The 25,916-nt window shown below is 59.9% G+C and overlaps 1 protein-coding gene across 2 annotated transcripts in view; it reads right to left on the reverse strand.

Moving 5' to 3' along the window:
* Nucleotides 1-25,916, reverse strand: part of DUOX2 (dual oxidase 2) — a 77,046-nt gene that overhangs the window by 14,388 nt on the left and 36,742 nt on the right. For both annotated transcript variants that reach the window (XM_075897466.2, XM_075897468.2), the window contains 18 exons: nt 25,619-25,729; nt 21,909-21,992; nt 21,034-21,198; nt 17,078-17,265; nt 15,465-15,666; nt 13,488-13,654; nt 13,287-13,347; nt 12,670-12,766; nt 12,195-12,285; nt 8,426-8,528; nt 8,047-8,207; nt 6,927-7,102; nt 6,338-6,456; nt 5,310-5,447; nt 4,362-4,475; nt 3,332-3,534; nt 2,281-2,466; nt 1,566-1,791 (listed from right to left, as the gene is read on the reverse strand). In XM_075897466.2, the coding sequence (XP_075753581.2) occupies nt 1,566-1,791; nt 2,281-2,466; nt 3,332-3,534; nt 4,362-4,475; nt 5,310-5,447; nt 6,338-6,456; nt 6,927-7,102; nt 8,047-8,207; nt 8,426-8,528; nt 12,195-12,285; nt 12,670-12,766; nt 13,287-13,347; nt 13,488-13,654; nt 15,465-15,666; nt 17,078-17,265; nt 21,034-21,198; nt 21,909-21,992; nt 25,619-25,729 (2,592 nt within the window). The remainder of the gene's footprint in view (nt 1-1,565; nt 1,792-2,280; nt 2,467-3,331; nt 3,535-4,361; nt 4,476-5,309; nt 5,448-6,337; nt 6,457-6,926; nt 7,103-8,046; nt 8,208-8,425; nt 8,529-12,194; nt 12,286-12,669; nt 12,767-13,286; nt 13,348-13,487; nt 13,655-15,464; nt 15,667-17,077; nt 17,266-21,033; nt 21,199-21,908; nt 21,993-25,618; nt 25,730-25,916) is intronic.

Below are 25,916 nucleotides of genomic sequence, written 5' to 3' on the forward strand. Positions count from 1 at the left end.
GCCAGCGTCCGTCGGGGGACCTAAGCCAGCTTGTTTCAGCTGTGTTGGCTGCTCCCCGTGTGTGATTTCCCTCTCCGCTGTCTGGTGAGCTTTCCCAGCAGGAACAGACGTGAAACGAGAACTCGACAGCTGGCCGAACACAACGTTCGTCCATTTCAAATGCTTCCCTACATAGTCGCGTGCGAATTCACAGTTCACACGTGGGTTAGGGAAGGACACAACGCGGCATTTTGGGGAGCAGAATCAACCCTCCGGGTTCATATATGAACCCATGAGGGCACACAGCTGGAAAATCGCCAGCGGGCTCCTTCCGAACCACCCCGCAGCCAAGGAGGAGTCACTGTGGAAAGCTGCAGGAACACCTGGCACCGTCATTACCTGTCTGCAGGCTACAAAGAGAGAAAGCGGCAACATCTGCCCAGCAAATTATTTACGCTGAACGATTCCCTTAGTTCTAGTCTTAATGATCAGCATGGAGCAAAGGTTTGCTGGAAGCCTCCTTATCTCATTTGGCCTTATTTCCTAATGTGTTGCAGGCGTGTGTTCCTTTCCAGCCTGGGGTGAAACTGGGACAGAGTCTGGCGCTATGGCCAGGAATAAAATCACGGTTGTTTCTAACTCGAGTGTCTACAGAGGCAGTTATCCCAGAATCGCTGCTGTAGTGATTCTGGTCAATTTCACCATGTAGACGCACTCTGAAGGAAGCTCCCGAATGCACCCACTACAGTGCAGTCCTTCCGGACTTCCCCAGGCAAGCTACTCCCCCAAACTGCCCGACACGGCAGGGACAAAAAGCCCGTGATAGCAGGGGTGGTTGTGGGTTGCCCCCTGCCACTGCCTCCTGAAGAGGCAGCAGGGGAGTTTGCTGGGACTTTACTCGTCTGCTAGTGCGTCAGAACATCCTGTGAGTAACATCACGGAGTGATGCCCGGTCGTGGTAGCTTAAAAACATCAGAACAGCCACACTGGGTCAGACCAAAGGTCCATCTAGCCCAGGATCCTGCCTCCCGAAAGTGGCCAATGCCAGGGCCCCAAAGGGAATGAACAGAACAGGGAATCATCCAGTGATCCACCCCGTCACCCATTCCCAGCTTCTGGCAAACAGAGTTTAGGGACACCATCCCGGCCCATCCTGGCAAATAGCCATCGACGGACCTGTCCACCATGAATTTATCTAGCTCTTTTTGGAACCCTGTTAAAATCTTGGCCTTCACAACATCCTGTGGCAAGGAGTTCCACAGGTTGACCGTGCTTCAGAGACTAACCAGTCAAACTTTGCCAGCCAGCTTGTCAGTCAAAGAGCTACAGGAGAAGTTAACAGGTGGAGGTCTCCCTTGCTTTTGTGAACTCATGTGGACACCAGTGACTACAGGAGGACAGGACACGGCCGTTCCTTTATGTTTCATTTGACAGAGGGACCATGCCGAGGTTCCGCTGAATGTGATGGCTGGGGAGCAGGGTGGAGGAAGGAGGAAGCTGTTTAGCTGGGGCTGTGACTGCAACAAGAGGTTTCCTGTTGGCAATGTGAGTGAGTGACTCTCTCCGGTCCTCCTGCAAGGTCTCACCTTTCATGAAGACCACCAAGATGTCCAGGAACTCCCGGAAGGAGAGATACCCATTCCCATCTTTGTCCGCCAGGGAGAACATGGACTCCACAAACATGGACTGGGGCTTGAGCCCCAGCGACTCCGCAAACTCAGCCCGGCTCAGCTCACACTTCAGGGACTCTTTGGCTGTCAAGGACGTTTCAGAGTTGAGGTCCCCGGCGTCCGACTTGTTAATGTCCAGCACCTGCGTGGAGAGAGGCAGGCTGAAGGCGAGTCCCGTACTCAGCACCCAGAGCCGCGCTAATCCCCCCCACCCGCTCCATCCCAGCCGCGCTAATCCCCTCCCCTCCAGTTCCTCCCCATCCGTGCTGATCCCTCCCCCTCCTGTGCTAATCCCCTCCCCTCCCGTTCCACTCCAGCTGTGCTAATCCGCACCTCTCCTATTCCACACAGAAGCTGAAGGTCTTTGCCCAGCTCTAAGCAAACAGCCCATGTTTTAGCCAAGCATTTATTGGCTTGGGGGGACTCACGCCATCGTGCAAGAGCCTCTGCCGGGGGTTCAACAGGGCTCTCCTAGCACGGCCTGTGCTCAGTGTATAACGGACCGGGAGGGCGGCCTGGCCTCGTGTGTGTCTTGCCAGTAATGGCAGCGGTATCACGTGCCGAGCTCTGTCCGGAGCCACCCTCCATGTCCCCGGGCGCCCGCCGCTGCCTCGCACTGACGGGGCCGTACCTGGGCAAACAAATGCCTGAAGAAAGTCTCCAGGATCCGCTTCCTCTGCTCTTTGGTCACGGCTCTCTTCAGCAGGCTCTGCTCCGTCATGTCGGCCACGCTGAGGAACAGCCCGCTGCGTTCCAGGTAGTCGGTCAGCTTGTGGATGAAGTCACTGCGCTCCGCCTCGCCATCGAACAGCAGCACCTGGTGGAGCCCCCCCGGCAGGAGAGGGTGAGCGGGCACCACGCATGGCCTGGCTGGGAATGGGTCTCCACCGGCGTGTTAAACCCGGCTACAATGCCACGCCCCCAAAGCCACTCGCAGCCAGTGCCCCCGCTTGTTTTTTCCACCCACGGACGGGATAAATTTTGTTGTGCGCACCCAGGCCCGTGTGAATGCGCACCTCCCATAGAAACACATGCTGGAGGCTGGAGGCTGGAGGCGCTCTGCTAATCCACCTGAATCCCAGGCTGCCAGCCCAGCACTCGGCTTACAGGGAACCCCGCTCACAGCGAATCAGGCTGCCACTTGGAAATCTCATGTTTCTTCCCTCTCGTGTTCTCTTTGCGCCTAGGCACAGGAGCTCTGCCCCCCGTACAGGCCCACCCAACGGGCGACACGTCCATTTCCAGGTGGGGGACATCGGTTCATTGCTTGAGAGAAGCCTGCAGCTTCTTGACATGAACAGCAGAACCTCCGGGCCCATCTGACACATTCTCTGCCTAGATCAGAGCATCCCACACCTCTGACCCATCCCTACGGCGCCCAGGTTGTTATTTAGCCAACTGGGCACAGCCGCTGTTCACACATTTCATGCTGTGTGGACCAAAGAGGGGCAATACAGGATCCAAAACACCACACACGCTTCAAACTGGACTTTGGGGCAGGAGTGGTGGATCAGCTCTTAGTAGAAGCTTCTTTTCCGCTACCTAGAAACAGTCAGTGAAGATTCCCAGCCCTGCAGAAGCGTTTCTCTGGGGCTCCCAAGAACGCGGCTAAGGGAGGTGCAGGGCCGGGAACGTATTCCTTGCAGAGAGCGGGCTCCCTCGTCCCGTCACCCGTTACATACCAGGTCGTACTCTTTGGGAACCTTGAGGAGCAAGGCCTTGTTCCCTCTGTTCATGGAGAGGACCACGTCCACCTGCGACTGGGTTTTCAGGCTGATGCTGCGGAGCAGGGCTCGCCGGCCGTCCAGCACTTTGATGGCCTTGTCCGGGTGAAGCTGCAGGTAGACGAGATTGTTGTCCGTCTTGGGACCTTGCCACTCCAAGGCTGGGGAGAGAACACAGGGTGTTGGGCACCAGGTGAGGAGACTCCAAATGCATCTACTCAGGGGCGGGAAGGGTGTTGGCTGCCCAGCTGCTCCAAGGGTGGGGTGGTGGGATTCAAGCCCCCAACCCTGCACCCCCCAGCAAATAAACCCACCCTCCTCCCCCTTTCTTCAGAGGGGCCCTTGATCCTGTGTTGGCAGCCTGGTCACTCCCAGGTTGGGTGGAGGGGGCAGGGCTTGAACCCACCCTGTTCTCCCCAGGTGGATGCCCTGTCCCCAAAGCCACCGTAGAGCCCTCCCCACCGCCCTCATCCTGCTTTCCTAATGGGGCAACCTGTGTTGGCTGTCCGGCCACTCCCAGGGCAGAGGGTGCATGGGCAGGACTTGAACCCACAACCCTGCCCTCCCCAAGCAATGGGCGCGGTTCTGGAGTCCCATGGGCTGGTTCTGTCCCAGGCACATCCATTGTCTTCCTCACTTCCACCCGGCAAGGGAGCCCGAGGTCGGGTCACCAGTCTCCATTTTGAAGGCTGGAGGCTACGTTCAGGCCATGCCCACGGCGGGGGGGCAGGGGGAGGGCTGAGATCACCCCCGCAGGCGTGAGGGGGTTCATGCTAAGTGGGCAATGCAGGGGAGGAGTCCCACAGCTTCCTGCAGCCTGCCCCAGAAGCTGCCACCTGCCTTCCCCTGGGGAGGGAGGAGCACCCGCCCCTGATGGTGATGGGCTCCATGTGGACAGCAAGGGGGGGTTGGCAGATGCGTGACTTGGGCTACACAGGAGCCACCCAATGCAGCGAGCCGGGGCGCCCCCTGCAGGTCCCCGCCTCACCCTGCACGCCCTCGCCCGACACCTCCTTCCTCAGGCTGGGGTTGGCTTTCCGCTGCAGCCGCTTGAAATCCCGCTTGCGGAAGGTGGCGACGATCCAGGCAACGAACAGGCTCACTGGGGAGCAAAGGGGCAGGAGAGGGGGAGATGAGGCGAGGGGACCCCCCAGGGCCACCAGGCTCACGGCAGGGGCCTTCAACGAGTCCCACCTCCCACGGGGCCCAGAGGCAATGTAGGGCCACTCCCCTCCCCCGCTAGGGCACCTCTCAAGCGCCACCAGCTTCAGTGTGCGGCTCTGCCTCCGTCTCCGGCATCGCTCGTGTCCCACCGGAGACGCCTGCTAGGACCACGGAGTCGCATGACCATGGAGGCAGCGGGCTGGGAGGGGCCTGGGCATCTGGTCCGGCCCCCGGTGACAAGGCAGGACCGAGTAAACCTAGACCCGCCCAACCTGCCCTTAAAACCCTTTGGGAGGGGCCTCCCCCGCTCCCTCGTAACCGAGCCCCCCTCCGGCTAGAAGGTTTCCCTCTAACACCTGCCTTGCTGCTGGCGAAGACCGTTGCCTTTTGTCTCTCCGTCAGACGGGGCCACGGCACTATCTGCCCGCCGACCGGGCACAGACCCCCACCCACGCCTAGGCGCCACGTGAGGTCCGGTCCCCCCGGGCGTGGCCCCGGTGTCATGGGGACCCTGGCGTGGTGAAGTGACCCAGCCAGGCTGCCGAGCACCCTTCTCCCCACGGCACCGGGCAGGAGCTGAAGGGTCTCGGCAGCTCTCGGAGGTCCCCCCGCCCGCCGGGACCGGGCCGTTTCTGCGCCGAGGACAGCACAGAGCCAGATCCCAAGGCGAGGGCCTGCAACCCCTGCTGAGGCCAGCTGGCGGCACCGGGGCTCTGCCCCCGGCGGGACCTGGCACAACCCCCAGGCAAGGACGAGACGGCCCGTAGCAAACCTAAGGGGAAACAGCAGAGCGCCACGAGGATGAGCCCGAATCCGGCCCCGCTGCCTTCGAAATAGTCCAGCACTGTCATGGGCGTGCAGTTGGCCAGCAGCGCCGCCGTTAGCTGCCCGGGCTGAGGACACCGATCGGCTGGAGGGCAGAGAGAAGAGGCTCTGAGTGCCAAGATGCCGACGCGGCCCTGGGAGGGCTTCGCTGGGGTCCCTTCACGCTCGGCAGGGCTGGAGGCCCGACGTGGCTCTCCCGCCCAGAGGCTGAGCGGCCGGGGCCCTGCCGTGCTGCACGGGCCCCGTGGTGGCTGCACCGTGGCACTGAATTGGCCTGCTCTGGATTGGGTGGCAACGTCGGTTCCCCCAGGAGTCCCGGGGGTGGCCAGGAAGGGAATGACGTGTGTTAGGCATTCCGGGCCAGGCAGTATCATGATGGGGTGTTGCAAGGCTGAAACCCCCGCAGGGCAATAGCACACTGGCAGGATTTTCATATTTTAAAGAGAAATCAATAAACCTCCGGCGACGGGCCTGGGAGAACGCAATGGAGAACACAACGGGCTCGCACCATCCGTGGAGAACTTCATAGGGCCGAGCACCAAAAGGACCAGGGGCAACACGGGCCGCGGCTCACAGACGAATTGTGCCCGACTCGCTTCAAGCCAAGGCCGGGCACCGGGGACGTGCCAGTGACATGGGAAAGCGACCGAGGCTGTTAGCCAGAGGGGCTGGACTGGGATCTCTGGGGTTCTACCCGCCAGCTGTGGGCCTCACTTTGCCACTACCCAGAATGCGTTGCCAGCCCAGCGGCGACTCATGGCCATGCCAGGGCGCGAGTGTTGGGGCGTTCCCATGTGACCGGAGCCGGCTCCATTGGTCTGGGCCTCCAAATCGTCGCAGAAGACCTGCTCTCTTGGAAACCACCTGGCGGGCAGGGGGTCGTGGGCCAGCTTCCTGTATAGCCTCCGACGGGCCTGGGGAAGGGGGAAGGGACACAGCAGCCATTGGCCAGCAGCACTGATGGGAAACACTCACCCGCGCTCCAGCTGAACGCCTGCTTTGGGAAGGCCTCCGGCCCCACGTAGGTGACGTTACCCAGGACGTCCCGGAACGTGATCTTTCGAATCTCGTCAATTTCCGCTTGTGTGAATAACCTGGGCAAAGAGACCTGGCGTTCAGCAAGAGCCCCCCACAGAACAGGAGCGTGTGTGACCCCCCCCAACCCCTACCCTCCACAGATGAGCCTGGGCAGAATCCCAGGGCTGCAAGCCACAGACCACAGCGTGACTCATGGCCATGCCAGGGCGTGAGCGCTGGGTCGTGCCCGTGTGACCAGAGCTGGCTCTGCCCATTGCACAAAGGCTCCACCCCCAGCCCTGCCGCCCCGCATCATCGCAGGGCCCGGGGACAAGGACGGACAAGCGAGGCTCCGCAGCAGCATGATCACAGTTTGCCAGGGCCCTGCTGGGACAGCTGAACCCATCCTCCGCCAGCCTGGGACTGCTCGTTGGCTCCCACTTGGCAGGGCCCCTGGCCCAGTCTCAGACCCGTGACAGGCGGGGGACGTGCACAGTGCCCCACAGCCCTGCTGCAGGGGGACCGCGGCCCAGGCAGAGACATTTACCCGTTCTTGCTGTTTTCAAACCAAAACCTGTCGCTGTCCCGCAGGCGCGTAAACTGGTCCGAGATGATGGCGCTGGAGAGGCTTCCGGCACTCTGGTTGTTCTCCAGCAGGGCCCCCGGCAGGAACTCCAGCTTGGAGATGTCATTGGCGTACAAGGCAGCTACTTCCTGACGGACCTGGAGAACACGCCCCGAAGGCTGATTACACCCGTGCACTGCGGTGGGAGGGCGTGTAACGTAAAACCTTGGCACGTTTCATTAGGCCTTTGGGGTCTTATGGCAAAGCCAGCTGGCTATGGGATGGTGGCAATGCCAGCTGTGTGTATTACCCTGTACAGGCCCACAGCCTTCCCGCTGCAATGGCAGGAGGAAGGAAGGACCATGCCCAATAGGTCCTCTGCCCCTGCCCCCCACAAAGATTTCAAGACTTGGCCAAACTGGGGTTGGCAGGTACCAAGAGCCCCAGCCTGCAAACCCCACCAATTCCTCACGGAGATCCCCTCCGTGTAGATGACACCCCCCCCGTATCATCCTCGGGGGAGCCTTGCCATGAGGTACAGGGGCTCCCAGCGTGCCTCTCGCCCAGCAGAGTGATGCCGCAGAAGCAGGGTGCAGGAATGTTCCCTCTAATCTTTTCCATCCATGTGCGGAATACATTTTGTTATGTGCACATGTGGGGATGTGCACCACCAGGAGAAACACAAACCTAGCTGTGGGCATGGTGCTGATCAGCTGGGCTGCACTGGAATCTCTGCTGAGTGGCCGCACAAGTGCTCGGCGTACAGGGAACATGGGGGCGGGGCTGGTGATACTTGTAGCTAGGCCGGAGGGAGGGCTGGGGAGAACGTGGCCAGAACTCCCTGCCCTTCCTACTGACCAGTCAAAGCTTATGTCCGCACTACAGTTGGAGAGGTGGTGGCTTGCACAGACGCACCCTCGTGAGCCTCGGTAGCCGGCTACAGCCAGCAGCGAACCGACAGAAACCCTGTCTGGCCCATGTGCCGGTGTCCGCACTAGGCTGTGGCAGCTGGGACTGCACCAGGCCAGCTAACACTTGGAGACAAGGGTAGCAGAAGCTCTCCCATGTAGCTGAGGGGAAACCACCGCTCGGGGCCTCTGACCTTTGCGTCCACGTGGGCGAAAAAGGACCAGTTCTGGGCGGGGGGTAAGCTGAAGAGCTCCCGGACCTTGTTGTAGGTGGGCAGGCCGAGGTCGCGCCCCCGCTGGATGTAGCTGGCCACGTAGTCGGTGCGGGAGTACTTCAGGGGCCCGTACCAGTAGTCTGAGGAGAACAAGATTGGAGCTAACGTCACAGTCATGTCAAAACAAGCTCCAGGGGTCCCCCTTCCCGGGCAGGACAGCAGGGGCCCCGAGAGGCCTTTCCCCCTCCAGGCCTCCTTCCCTGCCTCAAGGACCCATCTTAACCCCCAGATCTCTGCAGCCCCAGGCAGCCGACAGAGACGGACGTGCGGCCAAACTGCCACAAGACCGTGTCCTCACCTCGGAGATCCTCCACCACCACGTTGTCCTGCTCTTCCGCGATCTGGGAGCTCATCCCCAGCAGCAGGTTGTCCACGTCCCGCACGGCCAGGAGATTGGGGTTCTAAAGGAAGGAGCGTCTCTGTCATTAGGGTGCGAAGCTGTGACAGGCCTGGGGGATCAGCACCCGCCGGACCCAGCACCCAAAGGAACCTGGGCTCATAAAGCCGGAAGGGACCCTTGGATCGTCTACTCTGAGCTCCTGCCAAGCTCAGACTGGCGACTCCCACCCGCTTACCCCTCCGTGGAGCCATCGTGCTTGACTAACGCACATCAACCGGATTCAGAGGCTGCACCGGGCTGCCCAGATCTACCCCAGCTGATGATCTGGTGCCCTTAGACCTCAGTGAGAAACCGGAAGAGAAACGCTGGTGGGTGGGGGTCGGGTCCAGAGTGACCTGGACAAATGGGAGGGTTGGGCCAGAAGAAATCTCATGCGGTTCAACCAGGACAAGTGCAGAGTCCCAAGTATTGTTACAGGCTGGGCACCGACTGGCTCAGCAGCAGTTTGGTAGAAAAGGATCTGGGGATGGCAGTGGATGAGAAGCTGGAGATGAGTCAACAGGGCGCCCTAGTAGCCAAGAAGGCTAATGGCATATTGGGCTGCATTCGGAGGAGCATTGCCAGCAGATCCAGAGAAGTGATTATTCCCCTTTATTCGGGACTGGTGAGGTCACATCTAGGCTGTGTCTAGACTGCACCCCTTTTCCGTAAAAGGGATGCAAATTAGACACATCGCAATTGCAAATGAAGCGGGGATTTAAATCCCCCCCCGCTTCATTTGCATAAACATGGCTGCTGCTTTTTTCCGGCTCGGAGCTTTGCCGGAAAAAAGCGCCAGACTTGACGCGGATGTTTCGGAAAATAAGGCCTTTTCCAAAAGATCCCTTATTCCTCTTAAAATAAGGATAAGGGATATTTCGGAAAAGGCTTTATTTTCCGAAAGATCCACGTCTAGACTGGCGCTTTTTTCCAGCAAAGCTAGGAGCCGGAAAAAAGCAGCAGCCATGTTTATGCAAATGAAGCGGGGGGGATTTAAATCCCCGCTTCATTTGCAATTGCGATGTGTCTAATTTGCATCCCTTTTACGGAAAAGGGGTGCAGTCTAGACACAGCCCTGGAGTATTGTGTCCAGTTCTGGTCCCCCCACTACAGAAAGGCTGTGGACGCATTGGAGAGGGTGCAGTGGAGGGCGACCAAAATGATCAGAAGGGTGGAGCACATGACCTATGAGGAGAGGCAGAGGGTATGTCTACACTACAAAGTTAGTTCGAACTAACTTAGTTCGAATTAGTTAATTCGAACTAAGCTAGTTCGAACTAACGCATCTAGAACTAAAAACTAGTTCGAACTAGCGTTTTGCTAGTTCGAACTAGTAAGTCCACATTGAGTGGACTCTGAACAGGGCTTAAGGATGGCCGGAAGCAGTGCCAGCAGGGCATAAAAGGAGGACTTAGAGCATGGAGATGCTGTCTCAGGCTAGCCGAGGGCTGCGCTTAAAGGGTCCCGACCCCCACCCCGGACACACAGTTCTAAGGGGTGCCCCGCTTGCAAAGAAGTTCTGGCTTGGAGTGCCCTGAGTGCCCACACTGGGCACATCACACCACTCGGCCATCAGCCCGGCTGCACTTGCCGCAGGCTGCCATCTGGGGAGAGGGAGTAATTGGGGGGCTGCAGGAGAGCTTCCACCCCCAGAAGCCCGCAGAGCCAGCCCAGTCCTCCCCATCGGGGGCTCGTACCCCATTCCTCCCTCACCTCCTTCCACTTACCCTTCCCTAGCCCCCCTTCTTATTGATGTACAAAATAAAGATAACGTTTCTTCCAACATTGACTCTGTCTTTATTGAACAAAACTGGGGGAGACTGGGAAAAGGAGGTGGGAGAGGGGAAGAGAAAGGCTGGAAGAGGGGAGGGCAACTAACATGATCAGGGGTTGGGAACAGGTCCCAGATGAAGAAAGGCTACAGAGACTGGGACTGTTCAGCTTAGAAAAGAGGAGACGGAGGGGGGACAGGATAGAGGTCTCTAAAAGCAGGGGTTGGGTGGAGAGGGTGCATTCATAAAAGTTCTTCATGAGTTCCCATAAAGAAGGACTAGAGGACACCAAAGGAAAGGAATGGGTAGCAGGCTTGAAACTAGTAAGAGAAAGTTGTTGTTGTTGACAAAGCAAATAGTTAACCTGTGGAACTCCTTGCTGCAGGAGGCTGTGAAGGCTAGAACTAGAACAGAGTTTAAAGGGAAGTGAGATAAAGTGATGGAGGTTGGGTCAATGGAGTCCTATTAGCCAGAGGGTAGGAGTGGTGTCCCTGCCCAAAGTTTGTGGAAGGCTGGAGAGGGATGGCACGAGACAAATGGCTTGGTCATTGTCTTCGGTCCATCCCCTCCAGGGTCCCTAGGGTTGGCCGCTGTCGGCAGACAGGCTACTGGGCTAGATGGACCTTTGGTCTGACCCAGTACGGCCATTGTAAGCTCAGGGCTCAGTGTCGGGGGTCTCAGTGGACCCCCTTGATTTTCATGCACACCTGGTCCTGGGTGGCCAGGCTGGCAGCTCTCCTGCCCTAGACGGCCACTTTTCTGTGCCTAGTGCGGAGATCGTGGACGAGGTCCACGATGTCCGCACTAGCCCAGGAAGGTGCCCGCCTCTTGCGGTCCAGGGCAAGCTCCCGGGAGCCGCCAGCCTGGTCCCGGCAAGAGGGGGTGGGCTGGGGGGCATCGGGTGGGTGGCTCTGTGCCGTGCCAGGTGCAGGGTCTGCTAGCTGGGTGCTGGCAGGCTTGCACCTGGCACGGGCACCGTAGCCAGCCCGTGCCCCTTTAAGGGGTCCGGGGCTGGGAGGGGGGCATAGAGTTTCCCTGGTGTTGGCCAGAGTGGCCACCAGGGAAACCTGGGGAGGGCTAGCCTCCCACTAGTTCGAACTAAAGGGCTACACACCCCTTAATTCGAACTAGCTAGTTCGAACTAGGCGTTAGTCCTCGTAAAATGAGGTTTACCTAGTTCGAACTAAGCGCTCCGCTAGTTCGATTCAAATTCGAACTAGCGGAGCGCTAGTGTAGCACCTATTAAAGTTAGTTCGAACTAACGTCCGTTAGTTCGAACTAACTTTGTAGTGTAGACATACCCAGAGGGATTTGGGTTTATTTAGTCTGCAGAAGCGAAGAGTGAGGGGGGATTTGAGAGCAGCCTGCAACTTCCTGAAGGGAGGTTCCAGAGAGGATGGAGAGAGGCTGTTCACAGTGGTGACAGGTGCAGAACAAGGAGCAATGGGCTCAAGTTACAGTGGGGGAGGTCTAGGTTGGATATTAGGAAAAACCATTCCCTAGGCGGGTGGGGAAGCCCTGGGCCGGGTTCCCTAGGGAGGGGGTGGAATCTCCATCCCTGGAGGTTTTTAAATCCCGGCTTGACAAAGCCCTGGCTGGGATAGTTTAGTTGGGGTGGCCCCGCTTTGGGCAGGGGGTTGGACTCTGACCTCCTGAGGTCTCTTCCAGCCCTGGGATTCTATGTCACTGAGCCAGGTCCCAGCTCTTGCAGGGAAGTTTTCACTGCCTTTTCCAGCCTTTCCAGCGCTTGGCACAACAGCCGGGAGCTGCTTCAGGGACATTTTTACAATCGGAGTTTCGGGGTGGGGCACCTGGAACATCAAGAACCTGCTGTGCAGAAGCGGCTCCCTAAATTCTGCCCTCCTGCTTCTGGAGCGGAGCCCTGCCCTTGCGCGGCCCCTCCCAGCCCCCGGTACCTTTCTGCTCCAGTAGCTGTTGCAGAGCCGGAAGGCCGGCGACTTGGTGCCGTCTAGGTTGATCACCTCTGGGAAATCGCAGGTTTCGTTTCTGGAACACAGGAGGAGGGTGAAGTCTGCGGCCCTTCCCGGGAGGGAGGGGGGCTTCTGCAGCTTGCTGGAGTCTGAGCCCCCAGGAAACAGCCGAGAGTGCAGACAGCACCTCGGTGTCCGGCTAGATACATGGGGCCCCGGGCGCCTCTGAAAGGCAGAGCAGGGAGCCCACGTGGCCCCAGACTTGCCCAGCGGTGCCAGCCCGGCTGTGAGGAGCTGGCAGGGAAGCGCCGGGTGGGGGATGCTTTGGAGGGTTGTGTCTTTTGGGGCGTGGGAAGGACCCCTCCTTGTGGAGCGGAGCAGCCCTGGGACCTGCCTGGCCCAGCTGCCCACAGGCCTGCCCAGCAGGAAGGCAGCCCCACCCCCCACAGGGCTCCCCTACCTCCTGTAGACTCCGGGGGGCACCATGGTCGCCAGGGCCTGCACCATGGCCACCAGGAACTCGGGGGAGATGCTGGGAACCACGTGCTGCTTGTAACCTGCAACGAGGAGCAGCTCTGAGCTGCAGCTTCCAGCACAGGGGTGAAGAGCCTCTCCTACCCCTCCCCCCCAGGCCACCCACAGCCCCCCCCCCTCAGGGCCCCTCCCTGCCTCCCCAGGCCACCCACTGCCCCCCTCAGGGCCCCTCCCACCCCCCCAGGCCACCCACTGCCCCCCTCAGGGCCCCTCCCTCCCTCCCCAGGCCACCCACAGCCCCCCTCAGGGCCCCTCCCTCCCCCCCAGGCCACCCACAGCCCCCCTCAGGGCCCCTCCCTCCCCAGGCCACCCACTGCCCCCCTCAGGGCCCCTCCCTCCCTCCCCAGGCCACCCACAGCCCTCCTCAGGGCCCCTCCCTCCCCAGGCCACCCACAGCCCCCCTCAGGGCCCCTCCCTCCCCAGGCCACCCACTGCCCCCTCAGGGCCCCTCCCTCCCCAGGCCACCCACTGCCCCCCTCAGGGCCCCTCCCTCCCCAGGCCATCCACTGCTCCCCACAGACCCCTCCTACCCTGCCCGCTCACCTTGGTACGGGGCGACATTTATTTGCAGGAACGTGGGCAGCCACTCATTCAGCACAATGTTCTGAAGGGGAGAAGAGGCGCTGGCATCAGCACACACCCCCAACTTGCACGGGACAGAGGCCCTGGCCAGCGTCGCCCTGGGGCTCTCACTCATGCCAGCCCCTTTTCCCCTCCCCCGCACGCAGCTCCCGGCCCCCTCACCTGGTAGGTGGCAATGACCCACTTGCGTGCGTGCTGGAACACGTCCTCGTCCGACCAGCCGGGGTTCTGCCGGGCCAGCTCGGAGGCCCGGAGATTGTGGTAGCGGAACCAGGCGATGCTCTCGGCCTGCAGGAACAGGTTCTCGTTCCCTCTGGCATTCCCGAAGTCTACATGCGCCAAGCAGCCCATGACATGCAGGGCACAGACAGAGAGACGTTCAGTGAAGACAATCTGCTCTTGCTAGGGGCTTGCCACACAACATGACTTGATTGCTTAGACACTACCCCACAAGAACCAAAACCAGAGAGACACAAGCGAGCTGCTCCCTGAGGCAATTCTAGCTCTCGGCCAGCTCTTCGAAGACTCTTTGCTGAAAACCCAAACTGCACCTCTCCCTCCAGCCTCCTCCACCCTGCAAGAAGAACCAAGAAACCCCTTGACTCTTAAAATGGGAGGTAGGCTTTTTCAAGAATTTTCAATACATCACAGAGCCGACTGCTGCCAGGAGGGAGGAGAGGGGGTGTTCTTAGGGCTGTGTGTTGGAACTGGATAGAGGGTGTTCGATGCCCAGGTCTGCCAGCCAGAGGGGAACAGAAGAAAGGGAGAAGAGAAGATAAAAGCCCTTCCTCGTTCTTGTAGGTCACCAGTCACTATTTTCTAGTCCTCTTGCTGTATATGGGAGAGGAGTAAGAGAGATCGCACAGGAGAAATCGAGAAAACAAGGAGGCAGCTGATGGATTTAAAAAGCAAGACACTGAGCGCTGGCAAAGGGGAAATCCTTTGAACCCTGAGCAGAGCAAACTCATTGTCACAAGGTGCACCAAGAAAAGAGGCTGAATTAATTTTTTTTCCCGATGGTTTTTTATCTTTTCTCGTGGACAAAGGGCAGAGCAAACAAAGCTGTTAGACACCGGTCAGGTATCTGACCCAGGTGTCCGCTGAGCGATGCACAGTCAGAACACGTCCCACCCGCAGCGGGGTGTAAGCCCCGTCCCATGACCCGGCAGCCCTGGGAGATGCTGGGCGCATCCTCGATCCACGTAAAGGGCCAGAGAGCAAAGGGTGGCTGGGTAGAGACTTCAGGAAAAGCCGGGCAGGTTTGTTAGCAGCAGCCTAGATCATTTGAGATCAGAGGGGGAGAGTAGGTTTGGGCTGGGCTGGGAGCTGCTTTAAATTTACACTGCATCTTCAGCCTACACTGGGGTTCCTGGCACCCCCCTGGCATGATCTGGCGTTTCTCTCCCTCTCGGGCTGGGCCCCCGGCTCCTTCCCCAGCTGGGCACCGAGGGGTTTTTTCCAGCATTTTACCGCTTGCCAGGAGCCGGCTTTACTGTGATCTGGGCAACGTTATGCCAACGGGAACCTTCTCTGAGGGACCGTCCCTGAGCGTGGCCACCTGGCCGAGTTCCCTCCCCATAGGGAGCCAATCAGGGTGCACTTGCGGGCATGAATGGGCGGAGCTTCAGCAACTGGGCCAAAGTTCGGACACTCTGCAGCTTGGAGGTTCTGCCCGGAGGCGCCACCCAGTAACTGCCCTAGGGCTGCATGGGCTGGAGGGATGGGTGGGCCTGATCCCAATGGTCCCTGCTGGCCTTAAAGTCTAGGCGACTGGCCAGTGCAGCCTGGGTCTGTCGGTACCGGAGGGCAGCGCCGCGGGTGCTAAGAGACATTTCTCATCACGGCGCTGCCCGATTGAGCCTCGGTTCCAAACCACACCCGGATAACAAGCAGGCTCATGTGTGGGCAGGCTCCCTAGATGCAGGGGGCATCCGGCCTCCCCAGCCAGCCCCTTGCTCCCTGCACCGCGGTGATGCCCTGCTTGGGCGCACATGCTCTCCCGCAGCGGTGGGCTCACGCGGGGAACTGGGGCCTGGTTCTGATCCAGGATGGGCTGGAGACCTCAGCCCGGAGAGGGCGTGAAATAACCTCTCAAAGGGGAGGCTGAAAGGTGGGAAATGGATCGTGAGGCTTCCTTACCGTAGATCCCTTGGGACCCCCCTTCCCCGGTGGACGGGTCCAGAGCCTTCCACATGAAGTTTCTCCCGTTGGTCTGCTGCGGGAGGCTGGCTTCTGACCCTGATGCCAGCTTCCCACCGGAGAAACTCCTCAGGGCGTCACTCCAGGAATGCGAAGGGCCATAAATGGCGCTTCCGTCGAGCCAGCCCGTCACCACGTTGATCTGAGGAGAGAAGCAGGGGCCGGGGTGAGAACGGGACCATCAGCAGCCTCCTGGTGTCAGCATGGGGATGGCGAGAGACCAGAGCTCGGCTCCTCGGGCAGAGGGCCAGCTACCCGCCCGGCGAGATGCCCAGCGCGTTTTCCTCAGGGGACAGAAGTACTGGACTTCTCCTCAGCACGCCTGCTCTTGGGAGGCTGGTTCTAACCAGGGTTCCCTCTGGCGGCTGCTCCCTCAGGCCTAGAGCCACGTTGCCTGCTGTGGCTTTGCGAAGTCTGTATCCATCACAGCCAGGCCTCACGTCTCACGGGGGCCAACGTTTTCACTGGAAAATGGCCTCATTGGAAAATATAAATGGCCGAAGCCCCACCCCTTCCTTCCAAAGCCACACCCCTTCCCCAAGACCCCGCGTGGCATGGCCCCAGACTTTCCCAGCCACCAGGGGGCAGAGCAGTGTGGTCCCTGCCTTCCCTGGCCACCAGGCCGCTGCGCGCTGACCCCAGCCCTCCAGGGTGGCTGGGCAGTAAAAAACAGTTTGGGGAAAGCAATGCCTTCCCTTGCCTCCATTACCTGCCACCCATGCATGGCTGAGCTTTCTTTTGTAAAGACTAGAGATAGCAGCCTGGCTGCTCCACTGAGATGGGGATCTCTGGGTGGCACCTGGAGGACCAGGCGAGAGCTGCCAGTGTCCCAGAGGACTCTGCGATGAATTACTTATACTGCAGTGCTAATGCTTGGCAAGGCGGTGGGGGGGGGCAGGCCTGGCAGAAGCTGCTTCGCTCAATCACTGCGTTTTCAACATGGCATCTTCTGCATAGTCCATTCCATTGCCATGTTTCTCCAGTGCGGGGCTGAGGAACCTTTTCTGGGTCGGGGGCTGCTGACCCACAGAAAAACCAGCCGGGAGCCGCACACACGTGAGAAGCAAACAATCCAAACCAAACCATCACGGACGAGGCCCCGACTGAGAAGGCGAAAGACCCTCCCCACATTCCCCTGGCACACCAGAGCCTGGGGGGGGCAGCCTAGTAGATTTTGTGTGCTCCAGCCCCACGGGGAGGAGGCAGGGGGGCTGGGGCACCAGCGCAGGCTTCCCCATGCTGGGGAGGGCTAGGAGACTTGGGGGCTAGATCAAGGCAAACCGGGGCTGCATCCGGTCCCCGGGCCTAAGGTTCCCCACCCCCTGCTCTAGCGCGTCTGGGGGAACTGTGCTGTTCTCAGGTCCTGGAGAGGGGGGCACGGTGAGTAGGGCATGCGAGGACAGCGCTGCTTCCTAAGCCACCTGCCCGTCGCTGAGGCCTGTTGGCACCTGCCCAGCCTCGGCCCAGCCAGGTCTGAAACACTCCTGCAAACAGCCGGCGGCGAACTACGCCCAGCCAAAACAGGAAGAGAAAAGGCGGCGCCGCCCCTGCACCTGCTCTCGGGGGTGGTTGGGGCTCTGCCCCGTCTCCACAGACCACTTGCTGCGCTGGCAGGGCAGGACCATGTCGCTGGTGCCCTCGGGGTCGAACACGGGGTCTCGCTGGGGGATGAGGATGTTGATGAACTCAGCCGGGCAGCCGGGGTTCTCCACCGACAGGGTCTCTGCGAGCACGTGGAAACCTGGGGGACACACAAGCAGGGATGCTGAGCGGGCGGCTGGGAGAGGGCGGGTGGTCAGTTGCCCACCCCACCCCCGCATTCGGGATTCAAGCTCGTTCTGTGGGACACAACATCACAGCTGCCGGTCAGAGCTCAGTCTGAGCGGGTCGGAGGAGACGCATCTGGGGGCTGCAGGGCTGGACTGAGGTACACGCTACGTAAGTGGCAGCGGAGGCCTCAGAGGGGCCTCTAAATACCGAAAAACGACTCGTTGTTAGTCACACCCCCGCCGAGGTACCATTTTCATTGCCCTTTCTGTCAGAATAATACACATTTCCCCAGGCCCCTGAACCTGGCGCTGCGACGGGGCCTCTCCAACTTGACATAGTTGAGGGCCTCAGCGTGCCTTGGGGGAGGGAACACGGGAATGCTGAGCAAAAGGCCACGCTGAACCCACATTGTCTCTGCCACCGCTTTGCTAGCTGACCTTGGGGAAGTCACTTGATGTCTCGGTTCCTCCCACGCTTTGAGGTCTCCGGACGGGAGGAGTCCTGGGGTGGAGTACTGTGACCCCTCTGTGTGGCTGGGCAGCCGGACTCAGGGTTCACCCAGAGCCCCTTCATCAAAGACCCCCCAGCAGGGCCGCCTGTCTCATAGACTCATAGACTCATAGACTTTAAGGTCAGAAGGGACCATTATGATCATCTAGTCTGACCTCCTGCACAGTGCAGGCCACAGAATCTCACCCACCCCTCTTAGAATAATCCTCTCACCTATATCTCCGATATTGAAGCCTTCAAATACTTTGAAGGTCCCAAGATGCAGAGAGTCCTCCAGCTGTGATCTGCGCCCCATGCTACAGAGGAAGGCGAAAAACCTCCAGGGTCTCTGCCAATCTACCCTGGAGGAAAATTCCTTCCCAACCCCAAATATGGCGATCAGCTAAACCCTGAGCATGTGGGCAAGACCCACCAGCCAGACACCCAGAAATTCTCTATAGTAACTCCTATCATCCCTCCATTGACATATTTCCCACTGAAAATGAATGGTCAATTAGTTACCAAGATCATGTTCTCTCATCAACCCATCCCCTTATCATAGAATCATAGAACTGGAAGACATCTCAGAAGGTCATCAAGTCCAGCCCCCTGCTCTAGGCAGGACCAATCCCATCTAAATCAACCCGGCCAGGGCTTTGTCAAGCCGAGACTTAAACACCTCCAGGGATGGAGACTCCACTACTTCCCTAGGTAACCCATTCCAGTGCTTCACCACCCTCCTAGGGAAATAGTTTTTCCTAATATCCAACCTGGACCTCTCCCACCACAACTTGAGACCATTGCTCCTTGTTCTGCCATCTGTCACTACTGAGAACAGTCTCTCTCCATCCTCTCTGGAACCTCCCTTCAGGAAGTTGAAGGCTGCTATCAAATCCCCCCTCACTCTTCGCTTCTGCAGACTAAACAGACTCAACTCCCTCAGCCTCTCCTCATAAATCATAAGCTCCAGCCCCCTAATCATTTTGGTTGCCCTCCGCTGGACCCTCTCTAATGCGTCCGCATCTTTTTTGTAGTGGGGGGTCCAGAACTGGACACAATACTCCAGATGTGGCCTTACCAACGCCGAATAAAGGGGAATAATGACATCTCTGGATCTGCTGGCAATGCTCCTCCTCATGCAACCTAATATGCCATTAGCCTTCTTGGCTACAAGGGCGCCCTGTTGACTCCTATCCAGCTTCTCATCCACTGTAACCCCCAGGTCCTTTTCTACAGAACTACTACTTAACTGGTTGGTCCCCAGCTTGTAACTATGCTTGGGATTCTTCCATCCCAAGTGCAGGACTCTACACGTGTCCTTGTTGAACCTCATCAGATTTCTAGTGGCCCAATCCTCCAATTTGTCTAAGTCACTCTGGACCCTATCTCTGCCCTCCAGCGTATCTACCTCTCCCCCCAGCTTAGTTGGCTAGAGACGTGACTGTCATCAGCCTGACCTGTGCCTGGCTCCTTGCCTATCCCGGTTCTTGGAAGAGCCTGGCCACCCGGCCTCTGAGCCAGGTCTGCCAGGGTCCTGAGGGGACAGGAGGAGTGGTTGGCCGCTGGGAGTGATGCTCGGTGTGCGAAGACCAAGGAGGCGTCAGTCCTGGCAGGCCGAGCCAGAGCATTACAGTCCCCTTCATGGGGAGCCTTTCAGCTGCCCGTGGCGGGTTGGGGAGGGGTCCCTGCCCGGTGGTACAGGCCTAGGCCCGCCCCCCCCCCCCACAGGAATCGCCAGTGCTGAGCATCACAACTAGCCCAAAGCAGAGCCAAGGGGCCAGGGACCGCGGGGGAGTTTGGGGGACGTGCCCATCCCAGGCCCCTAAACCTTCCGGGTTCTCCCACTCCTGGGTATTGCATAGGAGCCCTCAGCCCGGACAGCCGGGGGGCAAGCGGGGACCAGGCCCCTCAATCAGTGGGGACACAGAAAGTCCCCCCCCAAAATGGCCAGAGAGCAATTCCTGTGCACACCCCGTCTCGCCTGCCCCCTCCCGAGAGACTGGCTGGGCCCGGCAAGATGGGCTGGCTGCAGGACTTGCTGGCTGGGGTCCCTGGCCTGCGATCAGAGAGGAGGGTCAGGACGGTCCCTTCTACCCTTCAAAACTTGGAGAGAACATTGAACAGATCCCGACCGAAGCCTCTGCCAGCAGCCAGCACTGGGCCCCACCTCGATGGATTGATTCACGTCTCTAGCCAACAATGGGGACGCTGCTGACTGCCCCGGGCAAGAGGGACTGCCCCGGTGAGCGTGTCTTTGCTTTGCTTCTTGAAACAGTGTTACTAAAGGAAATAATATCAACGCCCATTTCCTCCTGCTGTTCCCCCGAGACGGCCCCTGGCTTCTGGGAAACCTGCCGCCTGTTTGCTCAGCCCGTGTGGACATACTGATGGGATTATGCTTCCAAACCGGACTCAGACAAATGGAAGAAATCGCTGGTGCGCACGGCAGGGGCGAGGAGCTGACCACGCCCCTGCCGAGAGGAATGGCCTCAGATTCCCTGGCCGTGCTGTGTCCCGTCACACCCCTCCACAGTGTGGGCTAGAACTTCTGTGTTTGGTTTAGTTCATTGTCCTCTCTGAGGGCTAGAGCCTTGGGCTATTCATTACGTCCATTCCCCGGGCAGGGACTTCCTTGTGCATGGGCTTCCTTGTGCATCAGGAACTCTCTGTAGCTTTTCCTCTCTGCTTTCGGAGGGGACAGGGTTTGGGTTTGCGGCAGCTACAGCACCCTCTGGGTTTCAGGATGGAAATCTTTAACCCTCTGTGTACAGGGCTACATGAATCCCTCACACTCCATGGGTCACAATCTCCGGGAGACGGGTCGGTAAATCGCTTGCGCTGCCGTGACTGTGTCCAGTGAATTCTTCCCAGGCAGAGTGTGGAGGAGCCAGGGGAGCCCCAGCTGTGAGTCTCAAAGGCACCCAACCCCCCATTGAGCCTGTAAGGGACACAAGGGTCTGTTGGGGAGTAGCAGCTCCACGTCCACCATTGGTGCATCATAAAACAAGGAAGTTTCCAAACAACTGTGGCTGAGATGTTGCCACCCCCACTCTGCCATGCCTCCCATTGCCACCCTCGTGCCTACGCATGGCCGTGGCTTAGCCTTTCCTACCCCCCAGCGCTCTGCTCAGTCTGGTTTCTTGCTCTGGAAATCTGTTTAACCAGGGGCTTTGTTGGAGGAGATCTAGAGGGACCACAAAGACGGGAGTGAAGAAATAGCCCGAAGGCTGCCTTGCCGGCCCACGCTTACCAAAGAAGACGCCCAGCACGGTTCTGTTCCCGACGGAGGGCCGCCCCGAGGGCCCCTGTGCAACCGCGTTGCTGAGTTTGCGAGCGTTGGGCACGTGCGGCTCCTCCAGCACCTGGTACACACCGTCGGCATAGTTAGCCGGCAGGAGGCGCAGCAGCGTGGAACCTGGGGGTACAACAGCAACGGGTTACAGGGCAGATGGGGCCCCGGGGTGCTGGGCAGCATATCCGGAGAAAGGGGCCGGAAGGGGCTTGGGAAATCTCAAGGGAGAGAGAGAACGAGGCAGATGGAGTGTTTGGGAAAGACCTAGCGGGGCCTGGGTGTGCTACACACTATTGCACAGACATCTCGGCCTAGTGTGGCCAAGTCCATCAGGAGCATGAACTCCCCCCCCCGTAACTGACAAAAACCAAAGCCCCCTGCAGATGCAGCTGTCCCTTGGCTGGGAGAGGTTCTTTCCTTTGGGGAAAGGGAATAAACGACCCTGGCAAAGGCAGGTGGGCACTGGGGCTGCTCTCCTGCCCAAACGCTCGTGGCAAGCCCTGGCCGGTGGAGACGGGGCCAAAATAAACAACGTTCCACAAGCGTCGCCCACTTGCGTTTCTGGGGGGACTGCACGTGGGATTTTAAAAATCGCCTCTCGGAGTTTGGTGCCAGCCACCTTTGAACATCAGCAGCAGCCCGTGCCCAAGGGATTTAGGCACCAACACTGGTTAAATGTCAATAGGAGCCACATATTTAAGGGAATTTGGCACAGACACTTATTGAAAGTCAATAGAAGCCACATTCAGAAGGGAGACTACGGTGACCAGAGACATCAAAGCCACTGGCCCTACCATGCCACCAGCGCTGACCTCCCACACGCCCGCACTCACCGGCAGAGCCAAGCCTGTGGTACTGGAGGTTGTTGTACCAGCCGTCGTACCGCTGCACTTCCCAGTGAATGTTCTCCTGGGCACCTGTGAAAACATCACACCCCAGGGCCACGTTCAGCTGGGTGGTACAGCGCGAGTGGCAGCTGATAGGGGAGGCGGGTGCCGAGCCCAGCTGGGTGGCACAGCGCGAGTGGCAGCTGTTAGGGGAGGCGGGTGCCGAGCCCAGCTGGGTGGCACAGCGTGAGTAGTGGCTGTTAGGGGAGGTGGGCGCCGAGCCCAGCTGGGTGGCACAGCGTGAGTAGTGGCTGTTAGGGGAGGCGGGTGCCGAGCCCAGCTGGGTGGTACAGCACGAGTGGCAGCTGTTAGGGGAGGTGGGCGCCGAGCCCAGCTGGGTGGCACAGCGTGAGTAGTGGCTGTTAGAGGAGGCGGGCGCCGAGCCCAGCTGGGTGGCACAGCGTGAGTAGTGGCTGTTAGGGGAGGCGGGTGCCGAGCCCAGCTGGGTGGTACAGCGCGAGTGGCAGCTGTTAGGGGAGGTGGGCACCGAGCCCGGCTGAGTGGTACAGTGCCAGTGGTGGCTATTAGGGAAGGTGGGCACCGAGCCCAGCTGAGTGGTACGGTGCGAGTGGCGGCTGTTAGGGGAGGTGGGCGCTGAGCCCAGCTGAGTGGTACAACGCGAGTGGCAGCTATTAGGGGAGGTGGGCGCCGAGCCCAGTTGAGTGGTACAATGCGAGTGGCGGCTATTAGGGGAGGTGGGTGCCGAGCCCGGCTGAGTGGTACAGTGCCAGTGGTGGCTATTAGGGAAGGTGGGCACCGAGCCCAGCTGAGTGGTACAGCGCGAGTGGCGGCTGTTAGGGGAGGTGGGCGCTGAGCCCAGCTGAGTGGTACAATGCGAGTGGCGGCTATTAGGGAAGGTGGGTGCCGAGCCCAGCTGAGTGGTACAACGCGAGTGGCGGCTGTTAGGGGAGGTGGGCGCCGAGCCCAGCTGAGTGGTACAACGCGAGTGGCGGCTATTAGGGGAGGCGGGCACCGAGTCCAGCTGAGTGGTACAGCGTGAGTGTGACAGCGCGTTGGGGTTCCCCCATCTCCTGCACCCCCGTAATGGCACGAACAGACTCCACCAGCCAGTAGAATAGAGGGAGTTTATTGCCTCTCCAGGATACAGCACAGCACAGATGTAATCTGGTTACAGGGCAGGCCTAGGATGCCTCAGCCCCCCTTGATATGGGGGGGTCTGGGCTCCTAAACCCCAGCCTGTTGCCTAGGCTGCTTCCTCCATTATACCAGAGAGAGACTAACTAACTCTCTTCCAGCCCTGCCCCCAGCCAGGGGTGGCATTCCACCTTCTTTTGTTTCTCTCCCTGGGGGTAGCTGGTCAGACAGGTTTGGAGCCCCCTTTGCATAGTGACTCATTCCCTGCCCTACTGGGCCGCGCTACAGCCAGCAGCCAGTGGAGGTCACTCACGGCCCCAGCAAGTTACCTCCCACTATGTCACAGCCAGTGGCAGCTGTTAGGGGAGGTGGGCGCAGAGCCCGGCTGGGTGGCACAGCGCGAATGGCGGCTGTTACAGGAGGTGGGCGCCGAGCCCGGCTGGGTGGCACAGCATGAGTAGTGGCTGTTAGGGGAGGCGGGCGCCGAGCCCGGCTGGGTGGCACAGCGCGAATGGTAGCTGTTATGGGAGGTGGGCACCGAGCCCGGCTGGGTGGCACAGTGGGAGTGGCGGCTGTTAGGGGAGGTGGGTGCCGAGCCCGGCTGGGTGGCACAGCGCGAATGGTAGCTGTTATGGGAGGTGGGCGCCGAGCCCGACTGGGTGGCACAGCGCGAATGGCGGCTGTTACAGGAGGTGGGCGCCGAGCCCGGCCGGGTGGCACAGCATGAGTAGTGGCTGTTAGGGGAGGCGGGCGCCAAGCCCGGCTGGGTGGCACAGCGCGAATGGTAGCTGTTATGGGAGGTGGGCACGGAGCCCGGCTGGGTGGCATAGTGGGAGTGGCGGCTGTTAGGGGAGGTGGGTGCCGAGCCCGGCTGGGTGGCACAGCGCGAATGGCAGCTGTTATGGGAGGTGGGCACCGAGCCCGGCTGGGTGGCACAGTGGGAGTGGCGGCTGTTATGGGAGGTGGGCGCCAAGCCCGGCTGGGTGGCACAGCGGGAGTGGCGGCTGTTATGGGAGGTGGGCACTGAGCCCGGCTGGGTGGCACAGCGCGAATGGCGGCTGTTACAGGAGGTGGGTGCCGAGCCCGGCCGGATGGCACAGCATGAGTAGTGGCTGTTAGGGGAGGCGGGCGCCGAGCCCGGCTGGGTGGCACAGCGCGAATGGTAGCTGTTATGGGAGGTGGGCACCGAGCCCGGCTGGGTGGCACAGCGGGAGTGGTGGCTGTTAGGGGAGGCGGGCGCCGAGCCCGACTGGGTGGCACAGCGCGAATGGCGGCTGTTACAGGAGGTGGGCGCCGAGCCCGGCCGGGTGGCACAGCATGAGTAGTGGCTGTTAGGGGAGGCGGGCGCCGAGCCCGGCTGGGTGGCACAGCGCGAATGGTAGCTGTTATGGGAGGTGGGCACCGAGCCCGGCTGGGTGGCACAGTGGGAGTGGCGGCTGTTAGGGGAGGTGGGTGCCGAGCCCGGCTGGATGGCACAGCGCGAATGGCAGCTGTTATGGGAGGTGGGCGCCGAGCCCGGCTGGGTGGCACAGCGGGAGTGGCGGCTGTTATGGGAGGTGGGCACTGAGCCCGGCTGGGTGGCACAGCGGGAGTGGCGGCTGTTATGGGAGGTGGGCACCGAGCCCGGCTGGGTGGCACAGTGGGAGTGGCGGCTGTTAGGGGAGGTGGGTGCTGAGCCCGGCTGGGTGGCACAGCGCGAGTGGTGGCTGTTAGGGGAGGTGGGCGCCGAGCCCGGCTGGGTGGCACAGCGCGAGTGGTGGCTGTTAGGGGAGGTGGGTGCCGAGCCCGGCTGGGTGGCACAGCGCAAGTGGCAGCTGTTATGGGAGGTGGGCACCGAGCCCGGCTGGGTGGCACAGCGGGAGTGGCGACTGTTAGGGGAGGTGGGTGCCGAGCCCGGCTGGGTGGCACAGCGTGAGTGGCAGCTGTTAGGGGAGGTGGGCGCCGAGCCCAGGAAGTGGGATCCAGGTTTGGTCACAGCTGGGGCAAATTGACACCGGCTTCTGAGATTTCAAACAAAATGTGCGAGGGGCCCAGAAGGGTGTTCTGGTAGCCCGGCCGTCCTGTGCCTCACACTGCCAGCACGGAGCTCCCTCTGCTGCCTTTACCTCTCAGCATGTAACACGCCCCCCCCTCCCCAGCCAATCAGATCCCAGGGCTGTGAGTAAACGATAGCAACGCCAGATCTTACTAACCAGTCACAGCCTACGGAGTGCGCAACATCTCCCACTCGCTGCATGGGACCCCCGCAGAGTGACAGTCACTCCGCAGAGCCCACCCACACAACACTATTCACACACACAGCGGAGCCCTGCCAAGGCACACCCTTGTCAGCACCACCCTCCTCCCCCACGCAACACGGCCTTGGGCGGTGGATTCTTTCTAATCAACCAAGTCCAAAGGGAAGTGAGAAAATGTGGGACCTTCTAATATGTCAGTAACTACCAATGGGTGGGGGACTCTGTGTGTGTGTGTGTGTGTAACAACCAATGGTTGGGGGAGTGTGTGTGTGTGTGTGTGTGTGTGTGTGTGTGTGTGTGTGTAGGGGAATGGTTGGTACTTACCCACTGTGCCCCACGTCCCAGAGAAGAGCAACACAACCAAGGTCAGGATCCAAGTTTTAGCCCTGGCCATGACTCTTGTCTTTTTCCTGGCAGATGGTCCAACTGATGCCTCTGCAAACAGAGAAGAAAGCAGGTGAATTGATGCTCTGCAAAGAATTTCTAACCCTCAGGAAGCCGCAGTGTGGTACAGAGGGCAAGAGGACTCTAACTTGCGGATTACAGGACACACACAGGATGTGGGATACCCAGAATCCAGCTCCACTCAGATTTTCATCACTTATCCATGGTGGAAACAGGA

Source organism: Pelodiscus sinensis, chromosome 14 (genome assembly GCF_052426305.1).
Source record: "Pelodiscus sinensis isolate ZL-2025 chromosome 14, ASM5242630v1, whole genome shotgun sequence".
NCBI classification, from domain to species: domain Eukaryota; kingdom Metazoa; phylum Chordata; order Testudines; family Trionychidae; genus Pelodiscus; species Pelodiscus sinensis.